Source organism: Oncorhynchus gorbuscha, linkage group LG16 (genome assembly GCF_021184085.1).
Source record: "Oncorhynchus gorbuscha isolate QuinsamMale2020 ecotype Even-year linkage group LG16, OgorEven_v1.0, whole genome shotgun sequence".
Taxonomy (NCBI): Eukaryota; Metazoa; Chordata; class Actinopteri; order Salmoniformes; family Salmonidae; genus Oncorhynchus; species Oncorhynchus gorbuscha.
This window is the reverse complement of record NC_060188.1, coordinates 61,424,686-61,451,143: the sequence shown is the minus strand read 5'-3', so window position 1 is coordinate 61,451,143 and position 26,458 is coordinate 61,424,686. Positions and strand designations below refer to the sequence as shown.

Sequence of the window (26,458 nt, the reverse complement as noted above, 5' to 3'; positions counted from 1 at the left end):
AACACCCCCACCAACTGGAAAGATAGCAGAATTACACCAAGTGGTGGAAAAAGTACCCAATTGTCATACTTAAGTAAATTATACCTTAGAGAGACTCAAGTAAAAGTGAAAGTCATTTAGTCAAATCCTACTTGAATAAAAGTCTAAAACGTATTTGGTTTTAAATATATCTAAGTATCAAAAGGAAATATTGCTAAAATATACTTGAGTATAAAAAGTAAAAGTATGAATCATTTCAAATTCCTTATATTAAATTAACCAGACTGCAACATTTCCTTGTTTTTTTAATTTACGGAGAGCTCGGGGCACGCACCAACACTCAGACATAATTTACAAACGAAGCATGTGCTTTGTGAGTCCGCCAGATCAGAGACAGTAGGGATGACCAGGTATGCTCTCTTGAGTGTGTGAATTAGACCATTTTCATGTCCTGCTAAGCATTCAAAACATAACGAGTACTTTTGGGTGTCAGGGAAAACATATGGAGTAAAAAATACATAATTTTCTTTAGGAATGTAGTGAAGTAAAAGTAAAAGTTTTTAAAAGTATAAATAGTAAAGTACAGATACCCCAAAAAACTACTTAAGTAGTACTTAAGTATTTTTTACTTAAGTACTTCATACCACTGATTACACCCATTACCCCGAGTAAAATTGTACTTAATTTGATGGTTTGCCTTGTGCAACCCATATTTCAAGTGATTATAAAAAAAACATGTTATTTGTTGAGATACAAAATTCAAAAAGGCACTCGCACATCTGAGCCATCTCTGTTGCAGGTGCATGGTTGAATAAGATGAGAAAAAATAAGAATCCCGAACACTACTCATTAGTATCACTGCTCTTTATTAAGCTTTACATATCAGCCTCAAGGCCTTCGTCAGAGCTTTTTGAAGGCTGATACATAAAGCTTAATAAAGAGCAGTGATACTAGCAAGAGCAGTGTGCAGGTTTCTTATTTTTTCTAATTTGTTAAGTTACAAACACACAAGCAAACAACCAAATCAATCCTTCCTTTAAACTGAGGCAAGTAGTGAAGTAAATAAAGATGTAAAAACCGAACACAATCCTCTCATCACCTCCCACCATAGCTATCAAATACCACTGTTATCAGGTAGGGAAGTAACCACAAGGCCTCATCTCTGAAACATCTTTAGGTTTCATCCAGTGTATTTTCTCTGTGAAATAGGCAGTAGCATCCTAAACACAAAGTACCTCTCAACTCCCACCATCTGTGGTTGCCATCTGAGCAGCCCTTTGCTTTTGACCTCTCAACTAACTGGAAAATATTAGTTGTAAAGACCTGACTGGCACGACTAAATGCGACTTTCATAAGCCGCACTCCCACTGGAGCATGGCCCCAGCATGGGTACAGACACCTCATCCCCTTCAGCCCACTTCTCATCCTCACAGTTGGACATAGGGTGTACAGACACCTCAATGTCCAGGCTGTTTTCAATGGTACCATCAACATCCTCTCTGCCATGTGCTGCTGGGCCCTGCTGCTCTGCTGACATCTGGACCTCACAGGTTTTACCTCTCCCCTCTGGGTTGGCTGGTTCTATAGCTTTCTGGAGGCTTGTCGCCCCCACCGAGGTGTGCACCGTCTCCATAACCTCCTCCACAAAGGCCCTGCAACTGAGGATGGTCTGGGGAAGTGGCACACTGCGGGCCAGCTCCTCCATGTGGCGGCCAAACTCCATGGTCTTGAGCTGGGTGACCTTGGCCCACTCCATGGTCTTGGCTGAGGTGATGATGGGGATGCGCTTGGCTATCTCATAGGCCTTCTGGAGCTTCTCAGCTCCCTCGGTGCGGAAGAACTCGTTGATGGCCTTCTCCGTCTTCTTCAGGTGACTGCTGACCATGCAGAGGCGCGTGACATTGAGGATCATGGTGATGGTGAAGGCGATGAGACACACAATGACGTAGTACAGGCCCAGGCCGCTGTGGACGTAGGCCACCCGTAAGGTGATGGTGTAGTTTGAGGTCCCTGCCGAGCTGGAGGCTATGCAGGTGTATCGGCCTCGGTCTTCAAAACTGACCGTTGTGATATTTAAAACGCTCTTGTCCTGAATCATCCATTTCCCACCTTCCGGAAAGAAATCAAAAGTTAGTTAAACCTGCTTTTAATAATACAATGTAAAACAATTCATCAGATGGTTTCAGGTAACTAGAAGTTGATAGAGTTGGCTGTATGTATTACCTCCCTCTTCCGCACCCAGAACGTGCCCTTTGGAATTGTACCACTGAATGTCGTCTGGCTTTCCAGTGACATTGCACTCAATCAGAGTGCTGGCTCCCTCTTTCACTATGATATCCCGGAGAGTAGGTAAACTGGCAAGGTAGTGGATGGATACCAGAGAACGGTTCTGTGTTCCATCTTTTATAATTTCTTCTGCATGTCCAGAGGCAAAGAGTAGTGTGATGATCATGCACACACACATGTGTGCTTGTGTATGTGTATGTGACATGTTGGGGAGCAGTACAATCTTCAGTTCACATCAAGGGAAAGTTCTCTAAAACCTGTAGAACAGGAGTGTGGGAGGGGTTGAACAGGTGTCGAGGTAAAAGCTATTGCAGCCAGTCAACATTTCAATCACAGCCAACCAAAATATATACATACACTGAGTATACAAAACATTAGGAACACCTGCTCTTTCCATGATAGACTGAAAGCTATGATCACTTATCAATGTCACTTGTTAAATCCAATTCAAATCAGTGTAGATGGCAGGGAGGAGACAGATTAAATAAGGATTTTTAAGCCTTGAGACAATTAAGAAATGGATTGTGTCTGTGTGCCATTCAGAGGGTGAATGGGCAAGACAAAATATTTAAGTGCCTTTGTTTGGTATACTTAGTGTAGTTGATCTACATCATAGCCAATTGTGGATCATAAATGTTTAAAAACAGTGGAAGAAAATAAAACGAGCAAATATGCATAAAGTAATCAACAACTATGATACCTGTAGTAAGGTACGTCAGCAGCTAACTAGCTAGCAAATGTCAGCTACACCTGTTGTTCAGTTAGCAAGAAAAAATGCCCTGATGGAGAATAATAACAGAACACTAGATGCCACAAAACATCTTAGATAAAGTAATAAAATTCATAACTACAACAGCCAACAAAAATAAAACGAACAATAGCTTTAGATTTGTTCTTTATCTACCTTCATGCACACAAACAGCAGCAACTGGTGAGTTCCGCATTCAGCAGTGGGCGTGGTCAAAATCTGAAGAAACCAACCTTGCGCCAAAGATGTTCTCGTCTATCCGTCGTTGCGCTCTCTTCTTCTTCGATGAGGTTAAACGGCAGTTGGCAGCCATTAAATGTTGCATTACTGTCATCTATTAGACTGGAGTACAACTCCCTTATACTTTGCTTGAACAAAATAAATAAATAAATACCCTACCATCTTACACTACACTCACAAAAAAATAAAACCCTATAATAATAAAAAGTAACGCCACCTGCTATTTATAATCCGCTATTTAAATCTATTTAGTCCTACCTCAGGCCAACAACCTGAACCGGGGACACCACCACAACCTGGGACACCACCACTTTTTTCTTTTTAACACACCCTGTAACTCTTCTGATGTCAAGTCTCGCACACCCAAATACCTCTCTGCAGCTGCCACCTCAACAATTTTCTATGACTTACATTCCATCCATGCAGTACAGTTAATAACCATTGCTATAAATGTTAAAAATCTAATCTGAATGAAACATATCACTTGTTAGCCTATCCCTGTTTACTGGTACAGATCTACTACTCACACCACTCCTCTTAGATAAAAGTAAAGGATCTCAGGATCCTTCCCCCGTGACCCATCTTCCTCTAGTTTCTTCACTGCCTCAGCATATGACAACTTCTGGAAACCTCAACCTGCCTCTCTTGCACCGGACATTTCTGATCCCCAGCTCTGTGGGCACCCTCACTATTAACACCTACCACTACTTTCCCCAATGCTACACATTCCTTTGTCTCATGCCCTTCTGCACGCCTAGGAACATCCGTCCTACACACTCCTGCCACAAGCATATAAGCTTGACACCTGTAACAATGTAATGTATTCGACAAAAAAGCTCGTACAGGATAACTTATATATCCTAACATCACTTTGTCGGGCAAAGACTCAACATTAAAACTCAAAAGAACAAACAATGACTGTTTCACCACTCACGCCACCCTGCCTGTGCCGCACCAAACGACGAGCATCACAAACCCTGGGAATCTTCCCCTTCAGTTGGTCAACTTCTACTTCTACCCAGTAATCACTCCTTTCAATGGCACCCTTTTCTTTAGAGTAAAACAATTCACAACTCTTGTCCCCATTCATTTAACATGGAGCGCCTGCTCCCTCTGACCAGCAGAAACACAAACAATTATCACAAGACCACTTCTGGTTACCCTCACCAACTCCACAGCACCCAACTATGTTTTCACCCACCCCAAAACCACAAATAGATCAGCCAAAAGGCAAGGGTTCACTTTTTTTCTCCAAAAACTTCACTACTACTACTGCCACAGACTCATCTTTTTCCTGACCCACGGTGAGGAGCCCAGTGACACAAGCATCACAGACGAGCTAAACGACTTCTATGCACGCTTTGAGGCAAGCAACGTTGAAGCATGCATGTGAGCACCAGCTGTTCCGGACAAATGTGTGAATCCGCTCGCTGTAGCCGATGTGAGTAAGACCTTTAAACAAGTCAACATTTACAAGGTCGCAGGGCCAGACAGATTATGAGGATGTGTACTCAGAGCATGCGCTGACCAACTGGTGAGTGTCTTCACTGAAATTTCCAACCTGTACCTGGCCGAGTCTGTATTATCTACAGTACATGTTTCAAGCAGACCACCATAGTCCCTGTGCCCAATAACACCAAGGTAACCTGCCTAAATGACTACCGACTTGAAGCACTCACTTCTGTAGCCATGAAGTGCTTTGAAAGGCTGATCATGGCTTACATCAACACCATCATCCCAGAAACCCTAGATCCACTCCAATACATACCACCCCAACAGATCCACAGATGATGCAATCCCACCTGAACAAAAGAAACACCTATGCGAGAATGCTGTTCATTGACTACAGCTCAGCATTCTAAACCATAGTGCCCTAAAAGCTCATTACTAAGCTAAGGACCCTGGGACTAAACACCTCCCTCTGCAACTGGATCCTTGACTTCCTGACAGGCCGCCCGCAGGTGGTAAGGGGAGGCAACAACATATCTGCCACGTTGATACTAAACATGGGGGCCCCTCAGTGGTGCGTGCTCAGTCCCCTGCTGTACTCTCTGTTCACCCATGACTGCGTGGCCAACTCCAACACCATCATTAAGTTTGCTGACGACACAACAGTGGTAGGCCTGATCACCGCCAACGATGAGACAGCCTATAGGGAGGAGGTCAGAGACCAGGCAGTGTGGTGCCAGGACAACAACCTCTCCCTCAATGTGATCAAGACAAAGGAAATGATCGTGGACTACAGGAAAAGGAGGGCCGAGCACACCCCCATTCTCATTGACGGGGCTGAAGTGGAGCAGATTGAGAGCTTCAAGTTCCTTGGTGTCCACATAACCAACAAACTATCATGGTCCAAACACACCAGGATAGTCATGAAGAGGGCACAACAACGCCTATTCCCCCTCAGGAGACTGAAAAAAGTTCTACAGCTGCACCATTGAGAGCATCCTGACTGGTTGCATCACCGCCTGGTATGGCAACTGCTCGGCCTCCTTGCGGTTGCAAGGCGCTACAGAGGGTAGTGTGTACGGCCCAGTACTTCAATTTGGCCAAACTTCCTGCCATCCAGGACTTCTATGCCAGGCAGTGTCAGAGGAAGACCCTAAAAATTGCCAAAGACTCCAGCCACCCCAGTCATAGACTGTTCTCTCTGCTACTGCATGGCAAGCGGTACCAGAGTGCCAACTCTAGGTCCAAAAGGCTTCTTAACAGCTTCTACCCCCAAGTCATAAGTCTATTTGCATTGACCCCCTGCATGTGAGAAAAATTATTTGATTTGATGTAAAAGCCACAGAAAAATATAAAAGCACCCATAATCTATGGACAAGCTCTTCAAAGTACGATAAATAGTCAGTAAAGACTGCCTATCTGCTACAACAGCACCTTGCATTACATAAGGAATATTCCTTCCCCTTTTCCAAATGGCACCATCACCTGCATATAACACCCCCCCCCCCCCGTATAACCTTTCCGATATCCCCAAAGATATCATCAATCATCATAGTGAATAAGATAGCACTAACTTGTGGAGTTCCATTTTCCGCCTCATGTTCTCTTAATAACTCCAATCCCACCCTGACCTGGAAGATTTGGTCAAACAAGAAATCCATAATCCAGTTATACATTCTCCCACTATTACCCATTCAATTTAATCAGTAGACCTTCCCGCCACATTGTATGCTTTTCCAATATCAATATATACTAATGAAATCACTTCCTTCATTGATAAAGCTTTGGTCATCTCAGTACTGATTTTAACTAATGCATCAAGGGTAGGTCTTCCTTTTCTGAATCCACTCTGGTATGGACTTAATAGATCCCTATGTTCCAGATAATACGTAAATCTTCCTACAATCAACTTCTATATTAATTTACAAAGATTTGATGTAAGTGCAATAGGTCTATGATTAGCAGTGTCATGACTGACCATGAGAATTCCAAATAGGTCAGATCCAGTTTGCATTGAATAACTTAAATCAGACCCCCTTTCACCAGTTGAGGGGGGAGGAAAGAACTAGTAGGGATTGATAGTTACGTCCTGTTGTAAATCAAGGGAGAAGATCCAAGCCTGTGCTCAGAATTCACCAAAGGAATGTGTTTTGTCTCAACAGACCTTTTCCCGCTGAAACTCTAACACATTCAAAAGCAAATACTGGAACAGTATTTCGAATGTAGAACATGCGGAATGATCAGAGGCGATCTATAGAACACGAATGTAATTTTGTTTGTTATTTTGTGATGTCATAAAAAAAAAATGTTTGCCGGCCTACTAGCTGCTACCGCAAATGTTCCGAATTATACGATGCGAGGTTATGATTAATAAGTTGACTGTTTATAGATGTGATAGGTAAAAACCTTTTAGAGTTTAATTCAGGAGATGGTAACTCTTTAAAGAACCACTTTCGTGATGCCCCAGATCCTAATGGGTTCATTTTTATATGATTAATTTAATTGAAAACCTGTTGTTTTGCAATCATGTTGTACCTTGCAATCATGACACAATATGCACCTACACATGCAGACCATACTTGCTATAAAGTTACGGAAAGCTAAACCGACAACTACACAAACTGAAATTAGATACATTGTAAACCGAGGTGTAGCTAGCAATGATTTGTTTTTGCAGAGATATATTGTGGTGATTGATGAACATTAATTTCTCTTGGCCCTACTATTGCATTAAAGACGCGGGTGGCGTTATGCTGTCAAATCCTCCCACGTTTCTAGTTTGTCCAGATGTTTTCAGCAACGGGTATTTTTTTCTTTGGTTGTCATATTGGCAGGTTTGCTAGCAACAAACTATTTAGCTAGCTTCTAGAAGAGTGTTTGATATGCAATGTAATCTCCTTGCAATGTAATCTCCTTGTAATTAACAGTCAGTGTTGACGTGTAAGGTAAGTGTCCATGGTTATTTTAAAAAGCAATAGTACACATGAACAACTGAATACAAAAACAATAAACGGGGAATGAACGAAACCCAAAACAGTACCATGTGGTGAAAAACACAGACACGGAAACAAACACCCACAAACACACAGTGAAACCCAGGCTACCTAAGTATGATTCTCAATCAGAGACAACTAATGACACCTGCCTCTGATTGAGAACCATACTAGGCCAAAACATAGAAATCCCCAAATCATAGAAAAACAAACATAGACTGCCCACCCCAACTCACGCCCTGACCATACTAAATAATGACAAAACAAAGGAAATAAAGTTTAGAACATGACATGACGAGTGCATGTTTCTTAGTTTTGTCGTGTATCTATGACATTTCAGCAGAGGAGGCTGGTGGGAGGAGCTATATGAGGACGGGCTCATTGTAATGGCAGGAATCGAATAAATGGAATGGTATCAAACATATATAAACCACATGTTTGACTCAGTTTCATTAATTATATTCCAACATTTACAATGAGCCCTTCCTCCTATAGTTCCTCCCACCAGCCTCCTCTGCTGAAATGTCATAGATACACGACAAAACTAAGAACCATGCCTGCAAGAACAGGTCACTCTGGAGTCAGATGTTAACAGATGTAGTGATGCGTTGTTCGCGAACAGCTCATTTCGAACAGATCTTTTTGGTGAACATCGGGAACCAACTCACATCTGAGAAAGAGCCATTCATTTAGGGTCATTCCATGAAAAGAGTGCATGCCTTTTGAGTAGAAATTGTGCACGAATATTGCATTTTAAAAGCCTTCTATATTAAATGTAGTGCCCTTTAATATAGGCCATAATGGGAATTCAATAAACATTTTTTTTAATATGAAAAAAGACTTGCTAAAGTGCCAAAATTCAGCATTTTGACATGTCCCTCAGTGCACCCTCTGTGAATTATAGGAAGATTTTAACCCACCCCAAAATTTCTTCAGGTTTTCACCATCATTGTAAAGCCCTAGTTATGTTGTTGCTTTGACAAAGTCATTTCTGAAGATCATTATTTATTTAATGTGATTAGTGATTAATTTACATCTGTCCCTTATTTTAAGGCAAACCCTGTTACATTAACTGAACTCTTGTTTTAATATGAATTCACTATTCCCTTTGAAAAATACATTTGCAAAAGAAGCAATGAACATCTAATAGTCAAATCATAGTGTAAACACAGGTGAGCTGGTTCTACTCTTTTTTACATTTTTGGTGTTATGTGGTGGAAAACTGAGCGGTTCAAGCATAACACATCACATACACATGTTTAGCAGATGTTATTGCGGGTGTAGCAAAACTCTGTTACCCATTGACAGGCAAGAAATGTTTTAACAATTGACCATTTTTTGTTAAGCTTGCATTCTATTGCCATTCCCTGTTGGACACAAAAAGCTTCCGTTCCCCGCGTCACAAGAGGATTTATGGCTGATTTAAGATGAAATTATCAACCCTGTCATGGTCAACCCTGCTACTTTATTTGCCACTTAATAGGCACTTACTTTAGTAATCTTGAGATGGGAAACATGTTTGAACATTGCTCTTTATGACAGAATGTTAGAATTAGGTGAAATCAAACGTTTTATTTGACCAAGTTTCACTTGAATTATTCAATTATTTTCATAAATAATAATTTAGTCAAGTAAAATGTAATTGAACTTTCATGTCAATATCTGACATAATGGTAGCCACATTTTCAGGTTTTACATTTACATTTTAGTCATTTAGGAGACACTCTTATCCAGAGCAACTTGACTTACAGACAATGTTCCCTCTAATTATTTTCTACACTGAGAAAATTTCAGGTCTGCTGAGCGCAAACTTGAACCAAATTGAGCATTTACTGTGAACACTGAGACTGTGCCCTCTTTAAGTTCCAGTTCCAGACAGTGGTCAAGTAAGCTACTGTGGCTAATGTAGGCCAAACATTGAAAGTTAAAATATATTTTTAAAAACTTGAAAGTCAATATACATTGAAAGTCAATATTAAAAAAACATTGAAAGTCAATATTTAAAAAAACATTGAAAGTCAATATTTAAAAAAACATTGAAAGACAATATAAAAAAAAGAAAGTTAATAATATTGAAAGTCAAAATAAAAAAAAACATTGAAAGTCAATATATTTTTAAAAACCTATGGAGAAAATGCATTCAATAAAATTTTAGCATGAAAATACTGTAGCAGTTTTATCATTCAGCCGACAGTAGCAGCCAATGTGTGGTGAAACATTGAAACATTGAAAGTCAATATAAAAAACCCAATTGAAAGTCAATATAAAAAAAACTATTGGAGAAAATACATTCCATAACATTTTAGCATGGAAATAGTGTAGCAGTTCTATCATTCAGCCTACAGTAGCAGCCAATGTGTGGTGTTCAATGTAGGCCTACATTCCATGGGACTTTTGAAAAAAAAAACATGCAGGGCTTGACATTAAGTAACCTCCGCTTCCACCTAGGTACTGTTAAGGTGTACTACTCCAGTGGTCATGACACCACCCTGGAATTTATCTCACAACTCATCTATCTCTTATCTTTTCCAGGGACCATCCCTTACCTCCCCCATCAACACCACTGACATAACAAATTGCAGGTATTCTTTATTTTCTGTCTGCAATTAACATTATTGCATGTCTAATCAAACATTTAAATTCAATAATTCAATAACTGTATTTTTACGTACCTGATCAACCTGTAACCTGTGTGTTTGCTTGTTTACATCTGTCTCCTACCCTGTTCCCTTTACTCTGCTCCTGTTCTCCAGGACCTAGGGGTTCTGCCTAACACTCAGACATGGAGCCACCTGATGTACTCCATTACCAACCACCCTCCAATTTTTCATGACATTATCTACAGCTACTGTTATTGTCATGTTGTCATTATCTGCTAAGAAAGAGCAAGAAAACTATCATAATGTCACGCCCTGACCTTAATATTCTTTGTTTTCTTTATTGTTTTGGTTAGGTCAGGGTGTGACATGGGTGATGTATGTGGGGTCCTTTACTATCTAGATGTTTATGTATGTCTATGGTTGCCTAGATTGGTTCTCAATTATAGGTAGCTGTTTATCGTTGTCTCTAATTGGGAACCATATTTAGGCAGCCATCTTCTTTGGGTATGTCGTGGGTTATTGTCTATGTCTAGTTGCCTGTGTTTGCACTGGTGGAGCGTAGCGGCACGTTTGTTTTGTGTCTATCTTTATTAAAAGTATTATGTATTCACATTACGCTGCGCCTTGGTCTCCTCTACAACTAACGTGACACATAATGTGAGATACACAGATTAGCTAAAAACACTAGCACTGCAAACACTCAGAACAAAGAGAACAGCAGTGCCTGGACTTTGCAGTCACTCTCTTCGAGTCCCCTTTCCCGAGACTGACTGCCTGTTGAGAACAAGTGACAGGCAGAACCTCCCATCCACACTGCACGCACCTCCTCTCTACTCCACACACTAGAATTCAGTATTTGTCTATGATTACCATGTGAGTGTACAAAAAAATCTATGAAAGTAAATTGATACACATGTACCAAAAAGAGATCAAAGTTTATACATTCTAAACTTAAATATTACTGTAAATTGTAACGTATCCCTTGATGGTATTTGTTAGTTCAACATTATTCATTGTTGTATCCTCTGACCTACGATAGATATATATTCAACCACAAGGGTGTACTAATGAGCTATGATAATTGTTTTTATCATAATAGAGAGCTACTAAGGAATGGCCAGTTTAATGGTACACCTCTTAATATCAATTTGCAGCAGAGTAGTCAACCCTATGGCAAAAATTGATGTCCTGAAGGATGCCATTGATGGACATCTCAGTCCATCACCATACCTTGTGTACCTTTTCGAGAGCATGGTGTACCAACTCAGTCTTGCGCCAGAGGACAAAAAGGTCATTCGGAGATGGTGCATCAACTACATTGTTGCTTTAAGCAAGGAGCTGCAAGCAAGGCTCCCAGACAACCTTGAAGCCTTGTGAAACATGGCCTTGTTCAGTGTTAAGGAAACACTAAAGAACAATAAAGGCACCAATGAAATTATTAAAGTAGCTGAGCTACTGGTATACCAGCCTCAAACAATTGATACAATTGTTTCCCACTGGAGAAACACCCATCAGTTTAGGTGGGACTCAACTGAAAATACAGTCAAGTTTTGGAGTGAAGTCAATAACTACACGGACTCTTCCGGGTCAATTTCATTTGAAGAACTGTGCAAAGCTGCACTCGCTGCCCTCTCCTTGTACACTCAAATGCAGAGGTTGAACGGCTGTGCAGCCAAATGAGTGTGGTCAAGTCAAAGTTAAGAAATAGAATGTCACTGCACACTCTCAACTCCATACTCCTGGTGAGGTATGGACTGAAGCTGGCTGGTGATACCTGTTACCAGCATAAACTACCAAGTGAAGTTCTGCAGCTGTTTGGCACCACAGCAGCATACAGCTTTAAGGCCACTCCATCCTCTACTGCTGGTTCCAGCTCCGTGACAAAGCAGTTGGACAGTGAAGATGAAGAGGATTTCCTTGCCAATCTGTGACTCGTCATATTTACAGTACGTATACAAGGAGTGGACTTTCTAGAACTGGTGGAGACACACAGCTGATGGTGGCAGTGTGCACTGCAGTGTGTGCGAGAACAGTGGCAATATCTGGAGGAAACCATTGAGCAGCTAGCCAGCCAAGCAGCACAACAATCTGGAGAGAGATGGAAAGAGATGCCTAGCGCAAACATCATTATTTGAGTTAAGTTGCTTGTTCAATAAGATAGCATATATAACTTGTTATTAGCTTGTACCTATAATTGTTGATCAGTTAGGTAGCATGTTAACTACCAATACACTGCTTAAAACTATAATTGTTCAGAATGTTTAGGTTTACTAGTTAAAAATAAAATAAATAAAATGTAATTGTTCAATAATGTGTAATTGTTTAATAATTAAATGTGTTGTGTTTTAAAATAAAAATATCTGATTATATAAAATGTGTAGGGTTAATATTACTTTTACAAATAAAAATATATGATAATAAATGAACAAATCTAAACTAACCATTGTCAAATCATAGTTTTTCGCAGATATGGCCAGTCAATTTGAGTAACGTTATTGTGTATTCTACGTAACGATGCAGTTTTACGTTATTACGCAATGACGCCATCGCGCAATGACGTCACAGCGTCATTTAGCAATAAATCGAACACCTCTAGCAACCCTAATGTGCTTATGTATTGATTTGTTGTTAATAAAAATGTAATATAAAATAAAAAGACCTGCCTCTAGCAACTTCCCCAGAAAATTAGTTGGAAAAACTGCGCATTCCCGCTTACGTTCTATATGGAACACGATCTACTAACGATATATCCCTGTAAGGCCGACGTCGGCGAGATGAACAGTATGTGTGAGTAGTAGAACTACTTACTCCCCAACAATGGTTTTGGACCTAAAAGCAACTGGGAGCTAATGCTTGTGTAATGTTCCCTCCAGGTCAGCAGTTGGCGTTGTGTACTGTTTTGAACACTATAAGTACGTGTTTATGCAGTAGAAGAAGAGATCCCTCACCATAACAAATTATCGTGTGACGTGGCTAATAGGGGGTTTTGTAGCTAGACCTTGCAAGATAACGAAGAAAATCAAGACTATCACACGAAATCTGGGATAAAATGTGTTAGTAACGTAAATAGATGGCATTCTTGATCAAAACCATGTGGCTTCTTTCTTAGACATGTGTCTATCACCTAGAAGACTTGGGAGCAATGACTTTAGCATAGAAAGCTAACAGCTAGTTAAGGGAAAGTGCAACAATGTCTAGCCATTGATGTGCTGTCACTGATGTTTTTTGGACACAGTTACGCTTGGCTCAGACAACTGTTATCTTAGCTAAACAATAACTATAAAAGTCTGAGTATCAGTCTCTATTCTCTGTAATTTAGTTTATCTATGTAGCTAGATTTAATCTGCAAGAATAGCCTGTCACTAGACTTCTCTTGCCCCAGGTTGTGACTGGACTCAATTTGAGTAACGCCTGGGGTAATGTGAACTTCTACTGTACATCCCACTTGTTTTGACTTATTGATTGGATATAAATGATTTAAAAAACTATGGTTTCAATGAAACATTACACAAATTCTTATTGTCTTTTCATCCAATAACAACAGGTATGTGTTAAGTAAAGATGTCAGACAGCGAAGCCCCTGGTGACCCTGCTGGGAGTTCAGAGGTCGCAGAGACAGAGGCCCCACCACTGCAGACCTCCACTGTGATGCCACCGGAGAGTGCTCCACAGACACTACCTGGAGAGAGCACCACACATGACTCCACAGATGTCCCCCCAACCAGGAACGGAAGGAAAACCAGGAAGAGACCAGATCCAAAACCTCCAGTTGAAGTCCACAAGACTCAGGAGGAGAAACCTAAAGTAGATGGAGAGCCAGCCAAGGTAAGACATGCATGGATACAGCAGAATGAAAGATTCAACAAGCTTAGCTTCTAACCTTGGGGCCTGGATATGGTTTAGTTTTTTTTATAGCTGTATAGGGTACAAACGATAGCCAGGTACACATGTTTTCTCCCTCCATCTCTCTCTCTCTCCTCCAGACATCCAGTGAGTCAACAGTAGTCCAGGGAGGATGGGGCTACTGGGGGAGCTGGGGAAAGTCCATCATGTCAACGGCCTCGGCCACTGTGGCCACTGTAGGTGAGGAGAACCAAAAATGGGGTTTTCTGCTTGTGGCCATTTTGTGTTCTCATTATGGTGTTAAACAATGTTTGCCCTTTCAGTGAGCATATGTAAACTTTAAAATATCTAAAAATACACTTTTATTATGTTTGTTTCATTCTAAGGTCAAGGAATCACCCAGGCTATTGAGAAGGCAGAGACTTCTCTGGGAATCCCCAGCCCCACAGAGCTGTCTGCACAGATTGGAGAGGAGGACAAACAAGAGGGTAATGATGGCATACACTGGTCATCAACACGATCAACACATGAGTCATCACTCTAGATTTAACATCAGCCGTGATAAGCCTTAGTATATTTAGGATGCGTTTGTTGTGGAGATGTAAACTGCTTCACTGTTGTAGCTATGCACGTTAGGTTGATGTCTGAGATCTACAGTGCGGTCTGAAATGATTGACACCCTTGATTTAATATAAGCCAATATTACTATAAAATATTTTATAGCTATTATGTATGCTACATTTTTTTTGTAAATATATATTTGTCTCCTAATACAATTTCTCAAAGAGATTTTGACCTCTAACAAAGTTAGAGGTCAAAATTGACATCCCTGTTTTCAATACCCTTCAACAGCTCACCTTGCGAGGATAACGGCACTGAGCCTTTAAAAAAAATGTTTCATGAATTGGAGAACGCATTGGGAGGGATCTTTGACCATTCCTCCATATAGAATCCTTTTAGACACTTGATATCCTTTGACTGCGCTTATGCTCGGCCCTCTTCAATCCAATCCACAGGTTTTCAATGGGTTTCAAGTCTGGAGACTGAGATGGCCGTTGCAAAACATAGATTTTTGTGGCCAATTAACAATGTCTTTGTGGATTTTGGTATGCTTAGGGTTATTGTCTTGCTGGAAGATCCACTTGCGACCCAAGTTTCAGCCTCATTGCAGAGGCAACCAGGACATTTTAGCCAAGACAATAACCCCAAGCACACATCAAAATCCAAAAAGAAATGATTATTTGGCCAGAAAATCAACATTTGCACTGTCCGTCTCTGGACTTGAAACCCATTGAGAACCTGTGGTTTGAACTGAAGAATGTAGTCCATAAGCACAGACGAAAGATATCAGGGATCTGGAAGGATTCTGTATGTAGGAATGGTCTAAGATCCCTTCCAATGTGTTGTCCAACTCATTTTAGAAAAAGGCTCAATGCCGTTACCCTCGAAAGATGAGGTATTGAAAACAGGAGTGTCAATAATTTTGACCCATAACTTTTTGAGAAGAAAAAAAGCATTACTTCTTAAACATAATCTCTTCCTCTGAGCAATTGAATTAGTATCAAATAATATAATTTAAGCAACAAAAAAATTGCAAAGAGTATAGCTGAGTATTTTAATTATTTACATTATACAGACTTTTTGCTCATCTTTATTAAGGGTGTCAATTATTTTGGACCTACTGTATTTTACTTCTAGGTGAACCCAGTAATGAGACTGATAAAGGGGAAGGAGATGGCGCATTGGCTATGGGAAGCGCCATTGGAATGTTCTCATCCCTCAGCAGTGTTGTTCAAAGCACCGTAAGAAACAATGCTTCTTTGCTTTTTTTGGCGATTACCATCATATGTTGTTTATGGGCAAAAGTGACTTGGTTACTGACTAAATGTATATCTATATTTCAGGGGAAAACGGTCCTAACAGGGGGTTTAGATGCCTTGGAGTTCATAGGCAAGAAGACCATGGATGTCATAGCAGAGGGAGATCCAGGGTACAAGAAAACAAAGGGTCTGATGAACAGGACTAACACTCTTTCTCGGGTGAATATTGTTGAATGGATGTCAGAGAAGCCACCCCCAGTGTTGGGCTTACACCTTATTGGTGTTGGAAAAATTGAATTCAAGGTTTTTGTTTTGGCTGAAGGTCTTACGGGAGGCCAAGGAGAGAGAGGAGCAGGAAACAGCCAAGGAGATGTCCTCCGACACAGAAAATAAGGCCCATTACGGAATGCTGTTCGATGAATTCCAGGGCCTATCCCACCTGGAAGCTCTGGAGATTCTCTCCAGGGAGAGTGAGTCAAAGGTGATAATGAGCAAGTTCCACATTTGACTTTGTACAAAGAAACAAGTAAACAGCCTCTCAAAATATGATTGATTGTACACTGTGCACAGCCTACCATTGAAATCAGTACAACCTTTTGCTAGCAATACTTTGCACACTTGTAAAGAGAGCACCTACAACCATTGCAACCTCTTGAGATATAAAAATGGATCCATAAAATCCTCCTGGCTCCTTTTAGTAGATGTTATTTATGACTGAATCTGTTGTGTGGTGTAGGTAAAGTCTGTTCTGACCACTCTGTCTGGAGAGGAGCTGGACCAACTTAAAGAGGACCTGGAGCTCATAAAGGAACCATTCTCTCTGGTGGAGTTTGAGGAGGAGGAGGTGAACGAAAAGAAAGGTAGCCTATCGTCACAGAACTGCAAGTCTACTATCACAATGTTACATTTACATTATTTTAGTACTACTAGTAAACAAAATAGATTTGGTGTATGCTTTTCTTCTGTGGGTGATAACACATCGGATATTTTTCAGTTGGCTTATCTTGTTTCTGTGATAATACAATGAACAAAATCAATACATTTGATTTATTCATATTTATTTTCAGATGAAGATGGCGCTGAGTTTCTGAGGGAATTAACGGGGGCCCTGGATGGACTACACATATCCACAACATCTGACAAACTTCGCAAGGTTGGCACAATACATTTCTCTCTTGATTTCATTTAAAGCCAGATATCTTTCCGTCTCATGCTAGTGGTCCAATATTGTAGCAGTGCTTGTTGCTATCTTCTGAAGAGTTTTGGTAGAACTGAGTTTTAAATGGACTGAGTTCACTACTCGTCTTTGCGTATTTGTGCCTGCAGCAATTTTTAGATTCTATATGGTTCTGTATTCTCCATTCATTGCAATTCAGGCAGCACCTCTTCTCCAGTTGATAGATCACTGATCTCTAACCTATTTTCTCTCTGCATACCCCTTATCAGGTGAGTAAGAATGCATGTGACCAGATTGCCCAAATGACCAAACTCATAAAGGAGGAAGGGAATGAAGAGGAAGTGGCAAAAACCTATACTGTTGAGGTATGAAAAAAAAAGGATCAAGATCATTATCTGACTGTGACTATTGAAATGGAGCTTTACTCCTTTCTGTTGTAACTACTGATGTGAGAGTTGTTGATTCCTCTCAGGATGTCCACTCGTTGGCCATCAGAAACCTGGCTGAGCTCACAGCCAGATCCATAGAGCAGTTCCACAAAGTGGCCGAGACGATTCTGTTCTGTACCAGCCAGGAGGTCACCACTCTGGAGCAGGCCAAAATCCTCTCGCAGTAAGTTCCTACACACCATCAGCCATCTACAGTTATATTACGAGTCATAGAATACAGCCTTCAAAGTGTTCACACGCCTAGACTTTTTCAGACTGAATTTAAAATTGATTAAATTGAGATGTTGTCACTGGCCTACACACAGTATCCCATAATGTGAAATTATGTTTTAGAAATGTTTACAAATTAATTAAACATTATAATCTGAAATGTCTTGTGTCAATAAGGATTCAACCCTTTTTTTAATGGAAAGCCTAAATAAGTTCAGGCGTTAAAATGTCCAGTCACATAATAAGTTGCATGGACTCACTCGGTGTACAATAATAGTGTTTAACATGATTTTTAAATGACTACCTTATCTCTTTACCCCACACATACAATTATCTGTCAGGTCACTCAGTTGAGCAGTGAATTTCAAACAGATTCAACCACAAAGACAGAGAGGTTTTCCATTGCCTCGCAAAGAAGGGCACCTATTGAGTATTAATTACACTTTGGATGGTGTATCAATACACCCAGTCACTACAAAGATAAAGGCATCCTTCCTAACTCAGTTGCTGGAGAGGAAGGAAACCGCTCAGTGATTTCACCATGAGGCCAATGGTAACTTTAAAACAGTTAAGGAAATAATGGCTATGATGGGAGAAAGTTACTCCACAATACTAACCTAAATGACCGAGTGAAAAGAAGGAAGCCTGTACAGAATAAAAATATTACAATAAAAGCATCCCGTTTGCAATGAGGCACTAAAGTAATACTGGGAAACAAACGTGGCAAAGAAAGTAACTTTGTCCTGAATACACCACCTTATGTTTGGGGCTTATTTGGAGTTTATTTATTTTTGAATTAAAGAATAGAACTCAACACAGGCAAAATCCTAATCGAAAACCTTGTTCAGTCTGCTTTCCAACAGACAATGGAAGACAAATTCACCCTTCAACAGGACAATGGCCAAAAATACACTTTAGTTGCTTATCAAGATGACATTGAATGTTCCAGAGTTGCCTAAATATAATAATAATATAATATATGCCATTTAGCAGACGCTTTTATCCAAAGCGACTTACAGTCATGTGTGCATACATTCTACGTATGGGTGATCCCGGGAATCGAACCCACTACCCTGGCGTTACAAGCGCCATGCTCTACCAACTGAGCTACAGAAGGACCAGAAGGCCTAGATTTGACTTGCATCTGCTTAAATCTATGGCAAGACTTGCTGTCTAGCAATGTTCAACAACCAACTTGACAGCCACCAATTGTGCAAGTTCTCCCACTTAAAAAGATGAGGCGTGTAATTTTCATCATAGGTACACTTCAACTATGACAGACAAAATGAGAAAAAAAAATCCAGAAAATCACATTGTAGGATTTTTAATGAATGTATTTGCAAATTATGGTGGAAAATAAGTATTTGTTCAATAACAAAAGTTTCTCAATACTTTGTTATATACCCTTCGTTGGCAATGAGAGGTCAAACGTTTTCTCAGTCTTCACAAGGTTTTCACACATTGTTGCTGGTATTTTGGCTCATTCCTCCATGTAGATCTCCTCTAGAGCAGTGATGTTTTGGGGATGTTGCTGGGCAACACAGACTTTCAACTCCCTCCAAAGATTTTCTATGGGGTTGAGATCTGGAGACTGGCTAGGCCACTCCAGGATCTTGAAATGCTTCTTACGAAGCCACTCCTTCGTTGCCCGGGCAGTGTGTTTGGGATCATTGTCATGCTGAAAGACCCAGCCACGTTTCATCTTCAATGCCATTGCTGATGGAAGGAGGTTTTCACTCAAAATCTCACGATACATTGCCCCATTCATTCTTTCCTTTACACGGATTAGTCGTGCTGGTCCCTTTGCAGAAAAACAGCCCCAAAGCATGATGTTTCCACCCCCATGCTTCACAGTAGGTATGGTGTTCTTTGGATGCAACTGAGCATTTGTCCGCCAAACACGACGAGTTGAGTTTACCAAAAAGTTATATTTTGGTTTCATCTGACCATATGACATTCTCCCAATCTTCTTCTGGATCATCCAGATGCTCTCTAGCAAACTTCAGACGAGCCTGGACATTTACTGGCTTAAGTAGGGGGGACACGTCTGGCACTGCAGGATTTGAGTCCCTGGCGGCGTAGTGTGTTACTGATGGTAGGCTTTGTTACTTTGGTCCCAGCTCTCTGCCGGTCATTCACTAGGTCCCCCCGTGTGGTTCTGGGATTTTTGCTCACCGTTCTTGTGATCATTTTGACCCCACGGGGTGAGATCTTGCGTGGAGCCCCAGATCGAGGGATATTATCAGTGGTCTTGTATGTCTTCCATTTCTTAATAATTGCTCCCACAGTTGATTTCTTCAAACCAAGCTGCCTACCTATTGCAGATTCAGTCTTCCCAGCCTGGTGCAGGTCTACAATTTTGTTTCTGGTGTCCTTTGACAGCTCTTTGGTCTTGGCCATAGTGGAGTTTGGAGTGTGACTGTTTGAGGTTGTAGACAGGTGTCTTTTATACTGATAACAAGTTAAAACAGGTGACATTAATACAGGTAACGAGTAGAGGACAGAGGAGCCTCTTAAAGAAGAAGTTACAGGTCTGTGAGAACCAGAAATCTTGCTTGTTTGTAGGTGACCAAATACTTATTTTCCACCATAATTTGCAAATAAATTAATAAAAAATCCTACAATGTGATTTTCTGGATTTTTTTTCTTCTCATTTTGTCTGTCATAGTTGAAGTGTACCTATGATGAAAATTGCAGGCCTCTCATCTTTTTAAGTGGGAGAACTTGCACAATTGGTGGCTGACTAAATACTTTTTTTGCCCCACTGTGTGTGTGTATATATATATGTGTATATTTTTTAAATATATTTTAAGAATAATGTGCAAATGTTGTACAATCCATGTGTGCAAGGCTCTTAGTCTTACCCAGAAAGATTTACAGCTGTAATCACTGCCACAGGGGATTCTAACATGATTCAAACAGAGATTTCTGTATTTCTTTTTCAATACATTTGCAAAATTTTCTAAAAACATGTTTTCACTTTGTTATTATGAGGTATTGTAAGGAGATGGGTGAGGAAAAAAATCATGTTTAATCAATTTTGAATTCAGGCTTTAACACATTGGCTCAAAATGGCCAGAAACAAAGTACTTTCTTCTGAAACTCGTCAGTCTGTTCTTGCTCTGAGAAATTAAGGCTATTCCATGCGAGAAATTGCCAAGAAACTGATGATCTCGTACAACGCTGTGTACTACTCCCTTCACAGAATAGCTCTAACCAGAATAGAAGAGTGAGAGGCCCCGATGCCCAACTGAGCAAGAGGACAAGTACATTAGTGTCAAGTTTGAGAAACAGATGCCTCACCAGTCCTCAACTAGCAGCTTCATTTAATAGTACCTGCAAAACACCAGTCTCAACATCAACAGTGAAGAGGCGACTCCGGGATGCTGGCCTTCTGGGTAGAGTTCTTCTGTCCATCTTAATCTTTTCTTTTTAATTGTCCAGTTTGTGATATGGCTTTTTCTTTGCAACTCTGCCTAGAATGCCAGTATCCCGGAGTCGCCTCTTCACCGTTGACGTTGAGACTGGTGTTTTGCGGGTACTATTTACTGAAGCTTCCAGTTGAGGACTTCTGAGGCATCTGTTTCTCAAACTAGACACTCTAATGTACTTGTCCTCTTGTTTAGTTGTGCATCGCGGCCTCCCACTTATCTTTCTATTCTGGTTACAGCCCGTTTGCGCTGTTCTGTGAAGGGAGTAGCACACAGCGTTGTACGAGATCTTGAGTTTCTTGGCAATTTCTCGCATGGAATAGCCTTCATTTCTCAGAACAAGAATGGACTGACGAGTTTCAGAAGACGGTACTTTGTTTTCTAGTGATCAATTAGCCTTTTTAAAATGATAAACTTGGATTAGCTAACACAATGTGCCATTGAAACACAGGAGTGATGGTTTCTGATAATGGGGCTATGTAGATATTCCATAAATAATCAGCCGTTTCCAGCTTCGATAGTCATTTACAGGATTAACAATGTCTACACTGTATTTCTGATCAATTTGGTTATTTTAATGGAAAGAATTTTGCTTTTCTTTCAAAAACAAGGACATTTCTAAGTGACCCCAAACTTTTGAAAGGTTGTGTGTGTGTGTTTATATAATACACACACACACACACACACACACACACACACACACACACACACACACACACACACACACACACACACACACACACACACACACACACACACACACACACACACACACACACACACACACACACACACACACACACACACACAGTTGAAGTCATTAAAACAACTCGTTTTTCAACCACTCCACAATTTTTTTGTTAACAAACTATAGTTTTGGCAAGTCTGTTAGGACATCTACTTTGTGCATGACACAAGTCATTTTTCTAACAATTGCTTACAGACATATTATTTCACTTATAATTCACTGTATCACAATTCCAGTGGGTCAGAAGTTTACATACACTAAGTTGACTGTGCCTTTAAACAGCTTGGAAAATTTCAGAAAATTATGTCATGGCTTTAGAAGCTTCTGATAGGCTAATTGACTTCATTTGAGTCAATTGGAGGTGTACCTGTGGCTGTATTTCAAGGCCTTCCTTCAAACTCAGTTCCTCAAAAGAAATCAGCCAAGACCTCAGAAAAGAATTGTAGACCTCCACAATCTGGTTCATCCTTGGGAGCAATTTCCAATCGCTTGCAGGTACCATGTTCATCTATACAAACAATAGTATGCAAGTATAAAACCATGGTACCAAGCACCCTGCCGTTATACTGCTCAGGAAGGAGACGCGTTCTGTCTTCTAGAGATGAATGTACTTAGGTGGGAAAAGTGCAAATCAATCCCAGAACAACAGCAAAATGACCTTGTGAAGATGCTGGAGGAAATGGGTACAAAAGTATCTATATCCGCAGTAAAACGAGTCCTATCTCGACATAACTTGAAAGGTCGCTCAGCAAGGAAGAAGCCACTGCTCCAAAACCGCCATAAAAAAAGCCAGACTATGGTTTGCAACTGCACACGGGGACAAAGATCATACTTTTTAGAGAAATGTCCTCTGGTCTGATGAATCAAAAATATAACTGTTTGGCCATAATGACCATCGTTATGTTTGGAGGAGAAAGGGGGAAGCTTGCAAGCTGAAGAAAACCATCCCAACCGTGAAGCACGGGGTTGGCAGCATGTTGTGGGGGTGCTTTGCTGCAGGAGGGACTGGTGCACTTCACAAAATAGATGGCGTCACGAGGAAGGAAAATTGTGAACATATTGAAGCAACATCTAAAAACATCAGTCAGGAAGTTAAAGCTTGGTCGCAAATGGGTCTTCCAAATGGACAATACTACAAGCATACTTCCAAAGTTGTGGCAAAATGGCTTAAGGATAATAATAACATCATAACATCCTTGTATATATATATATGGATAAAACACAGTATCTGTTAAAATCTAAATGTACAAAAATAAAAAGGCAGGTGTTGGAGAGGATTCACCCAACTTATTGTGGGAAGCTTGTGGAAGGCTACCTGAAATGTTTGACCCAAATTAAACCATTTAAAGGCAATGCTACCAAATACTAATTGAGTGTAAACTTCTGGCCCACTGGGAGTGTGTTGAAAGAAATAAAAGCTGAAAGAAATAATTATCTCTATTCTGACATTTCACATTCTTAAAATAAAGTGGTGATCCTAACTAACCTAAGACAGGGAATTTTTACTAGGATTTAATGTCAGGAATTGTGGAAAAACTGAGTTCAAATATAATTGGTTAAGGTGTTTGTAAGCAATATATATATATGTGTGTGTGTGTGTGTGTGTGTGTGTGTGTGTGTGTGTGTGTGTGTGTGTGTGTGTGTGTGTGTGTGTGTGTGTGTGTGTGTGTGTGTGTGTGTGTGTGTGTGTGTGTGTGTGTTGTTTTATCCCAAGACCCCGTCCCCACAGGAGGCCTTTTGGTGGGCTGTTATTGTAAATAATAATTTGTTCTTAACTGACTTGTCTAGTTAAATAAAGATTTTCAAAATATAAATATCATAGTATTTGATTGTTCTCTAACTCAACATTTTGTTCTCCCCTTACAGAATAACAATTCTTCTGTGTAAAGAGATATCATTACTTTCCAAGAGGTTCACCTCCTGTTTAACTACAATAGGGGTAAGATGGTAATTCTTTACGAACCTATATCACAAAGTATATTTAGCCTATCACTTAGCTAACACTCTTCGAAGCTACATTCACAGAACTCTGCTTCAGATGTTAATATTCAAGGCCTTGCAACTTTTCATCATGGAACTTGTGTACTTCATCACTATGACAACTAATAAATGGTATTTTGTGTTTCACAAAGTAATCCTCCTTACTTTAAAGCAGTGGTATTCAAAGTCGTGGTCATGACCCCTATTGCGTCTCGGGGGAATTGGAGTGTGGTCCCCAAAACAAAAATTAATTAAGAGAAAAGATTTGTAGCGGACAATATACAAATGTGTTTGGGAAAGAGGTTGATTAATGAGATGAAAATGTAATTATTTGAAGGTTGCTGGTTGATAAAAAAAAAGATAAAAACAGTTATAAGGTTGTCCTTGGATTTGGGGAGGGGTGTATGTGTCTTTCGGAGGGCCTGGGTAAAAAGTAGAAATTTCAGCTGAACCTTGTGAGAAATTGGCCAATAGAGTGATCTTAAACAAAAAATATGGTGGTGGATCTTGATTTTATGGGGCTATTTTGCTTCCACTGGTCTTGGGGCCCTTAAGGTCAATGGCATCATGAACTTGACCCAGTACCAGGACATTTTATCCAAGACAATAACCCCAAGCACACATCAAAATCCACAAAGAAATGGTTAATTGGCCACAAAAATCAACATTTTGCAATGGCCATCTCATTCTCTGGATTTGAAACTCGTTGAAAACCTGTTGGTTAAATTGAAGAGGGCAGAGAATAAGCACAGACGAAGGATATCAAGGATCTGGAAGAATTATGTATGGAGAAATGGTCTAAGATCCCCAATGTGTTCTCCAACTCATAAAACATTTTAGAAAAAGGCTCAGTGCTGTTATCCTCGCAAGGTGCGGTATTGAAAATAAGTGTCAATTTTGACCATTAACTATTTGACAACTTGTAAAACAAAATCTATTTCTCTGAGCAATTGTATTAGTATAAAATAATGTAAAGTAAGAGTACAGATTGTTGTACTTTTTTGAGAACGATAAGTTAAGAGATGAGAATTTTATTAATTGAAGGTTATGTGTTGATGTAAACAATCAAGTAAAATATACAGATTTTAAGGTTGTGATCAGACTTGGGTAGGGGTGTGGTCCCTGAAATTATGGCTTAAGAAATTGGGTCCCTGCTGAAAAAGTTTTAAAAACACTGCTTTAAAGAGCTTCAATCCATTAAAAAAATTGTTGCAGGGTGGTCGGTAACAAGATGATGCAATCTTTCCATGCTGCAATGCTGACATTAATAATTCTAATGAAGATTACTTTAGTTAATTAGACCCATATAGTAGTGTAAATCAGTCTGAATATGTGTATAAGATTCCTGGTTCACTGAGTCCAGAGACTAACGAGAGCAAAACATTTTGTTTTGCAGTCAAATAAAAAGGGAGATGTCCTCAATCCACTCATAACAGGAGTATTTTTGGAGGTTTGTATTTTTGTGCATCACTGCATATCACATAATTCTGTCTGAAACCTGACTATTGTGTGTGTGATTTACAAATGTGGTGCATTAAGTATCTATGTATCTCCTCTTCTTTAGGCTTCCAACAGTGCATCGTACATCCAGGATGCCTTCCAGCTCCTCATGCCTGTATTGGAGGTGTCCCACATTCAAAGGAGTGCTGACTCTACCCAACAGTGACCGTATCACTCTCTCTGCTGTGCTAGCAAGGGACTGACAAACAAAAGCATTGACGTGTCATTGCAGTTTTAAAAACATTTATTTCCTCAGCTCTTATTCATATTTAGTTTGAAGCCTAAACTAAATTGTCATTCCTCATAACAAATGCACCGTTTGATAGTGTTTACTCGTGGGGAATTGTAATGCTTTTGCTGTTGTGTAGCACAGTAGATAGACCAATGCACACTATTTGATGAGTCGAGCTGATGTGTTTGAATGACACTGACGTCTGCATTTCTCACGTCTCTATTTAACAATTACTATGATTCAATTCATTATTCATAACACCAGGATTCAGGATAACCTCAAGTTCTTAACCAAGTATACAGGTATCTGTATTACGGATGAGTGTGATATCGCTTTGCCATACCTCCCTATTTATCTGCAAATGTAATGTATGAACAGAATATTAGTAATTGAATGAATGAACAACTATTTTAATTGTTTTAATGTGAAAAGTGGTAACTTGCGTCTTGGAACTATATCAGGTTTTCCTTAGACAGTTGGAGCTACATAACCGTCGGGTATTTTATGCTTTCCAAATCAAAGTAATTTCTTAAACAAAATCCTATTACAGCTTTTTATTGATTGTGGAATACCAAAGCCCAAATGAAGATTTGCATAAATGTGATACTTTGTAAAGCATTTTGTTTTGTAAAAACCTTTGCAAGCCAATTAACTCCTGGATAATTGAGTCTTTATTGTGCTGAAAACTTACTGTACATGGGGGGTCATGACAACAAACCACATTGGCAACTATAAAGTTCAAAACTATAGATATGTAGCTTGCTATAATATTG

General features: G+C 39.9%; 2 protein-coding genes across 3 annotated transcripts; one reads left to right on the top strand and one right to left on the bottom strand.

Moving 5' to 3' along the window:
- Positions 1-492: 492 nt before the first annotated feature.
- Positions 493-3,278, bottom strand: LOC123999883 (microfibrillar-associated protein 3-like). The gene is made up of 3 exons (XM_046305893.1): positions 3,170-3,278; positions 2,203-2,522; positions 493-2,088 (listed from the first exon to the last, which is right to left on the bottom strand). The coding sequence occupies exons 2-3, from the start codon at positions 2,468-2,470 to the stop codon at positions 1,316-1,318; spliced, it is 1,041 nt and encodes a 346-aa protein (XP_046161849.1). The 5' UTR covers positions 2,471-2,522; positions 3,170-3,278; the 3' UTR covers positions 493-1,315.
- A 9,926-nt stretch (positions 3,279-13,204) lies between these two features.
- Positions 13,205-26,333, top strand: fam114a2 (family with sequence similarity 114 member A2). Of its 2 annotated transcripts, none has more exons than XM_046305617.1 (14): positions 13,205-13,348; positions 13,840-14,120; positions 14,279-14,378; positions 14,525-14,626; positions 15,837-15,940; positions 16,043-16,177; positions 16,281-16,439; positions 16,695-16,818; positions 17,026-17,111; positions 17,405-17,500; positions 17,608-17,747; positions 23,840-23,912; positions 25,350-25,403; positions 25,518-26,333. In XM_046305617.1, exons 2-14 carry the CDS (start codon positions 13,857-13,859, stop codon positions 25,617-25,619), a joined length of 1,539 nt encoding a protein of 512 aa, XP_046161573.1. In that variant the 5' UTR covers positions 13,205-13,348; positions 13,840-13,856; the 3' UTR covers positions 25,620-26,333. The 2 variants fall into 2 exon arrangements, with proteins under 2 accessions (XP_046161573.1, XP_046161575.1); XM_046305619.1 differs by having other exon boundaries at positions 13,241-13,357.
- The last annotated feature ends 125 nt before the right edge of the window (positions 26,334-26,458 follow it).

What these genes read in the sequence shown, in the direction of transcription:
- fam114a2 (XM_046305617.1), top strand. Translation starts at nt 13,857, where the DNA reads ATGTCAGACAGCGAAGCCCCTGGTGACCCTGCTGGGAGTTCAGAGGTC. An exon ending in TAGATGGAGAGCCAGCCAAG is followed by an intron (nt 14,121 to 14,278) that starts GTAAGACATGCA and finishes TCTCTCCTCCAG; the next exon opens with ACATCCAGTGAGTCAACAGT. An exon ending in TAACAGGAGTATTTTTGGAG is followed by an intron (nt 25,404 to 25,517) that starts GTTTGTATTTTT and finishes CCTCTTCTTTAG; the next exon opens with GCTTCCAACAGTGCATCGTA.
- LOC123999883 (XM_046305893.1), bottom strand. Translation starts at nt 2,470, where the DNA reads ATGTCACATACACATACACAAGCACACATGTGTGTGTGCATGATCATC. An exon ending in TCTGGGTGCGGAAGAGGGAG is followed by an intron (nt 2,089 to 2,202) that starts GTAATACATACA and finishes TCTTTCCGGAAG; the next exon opens with GTGGGAAATGGATGATTCAG.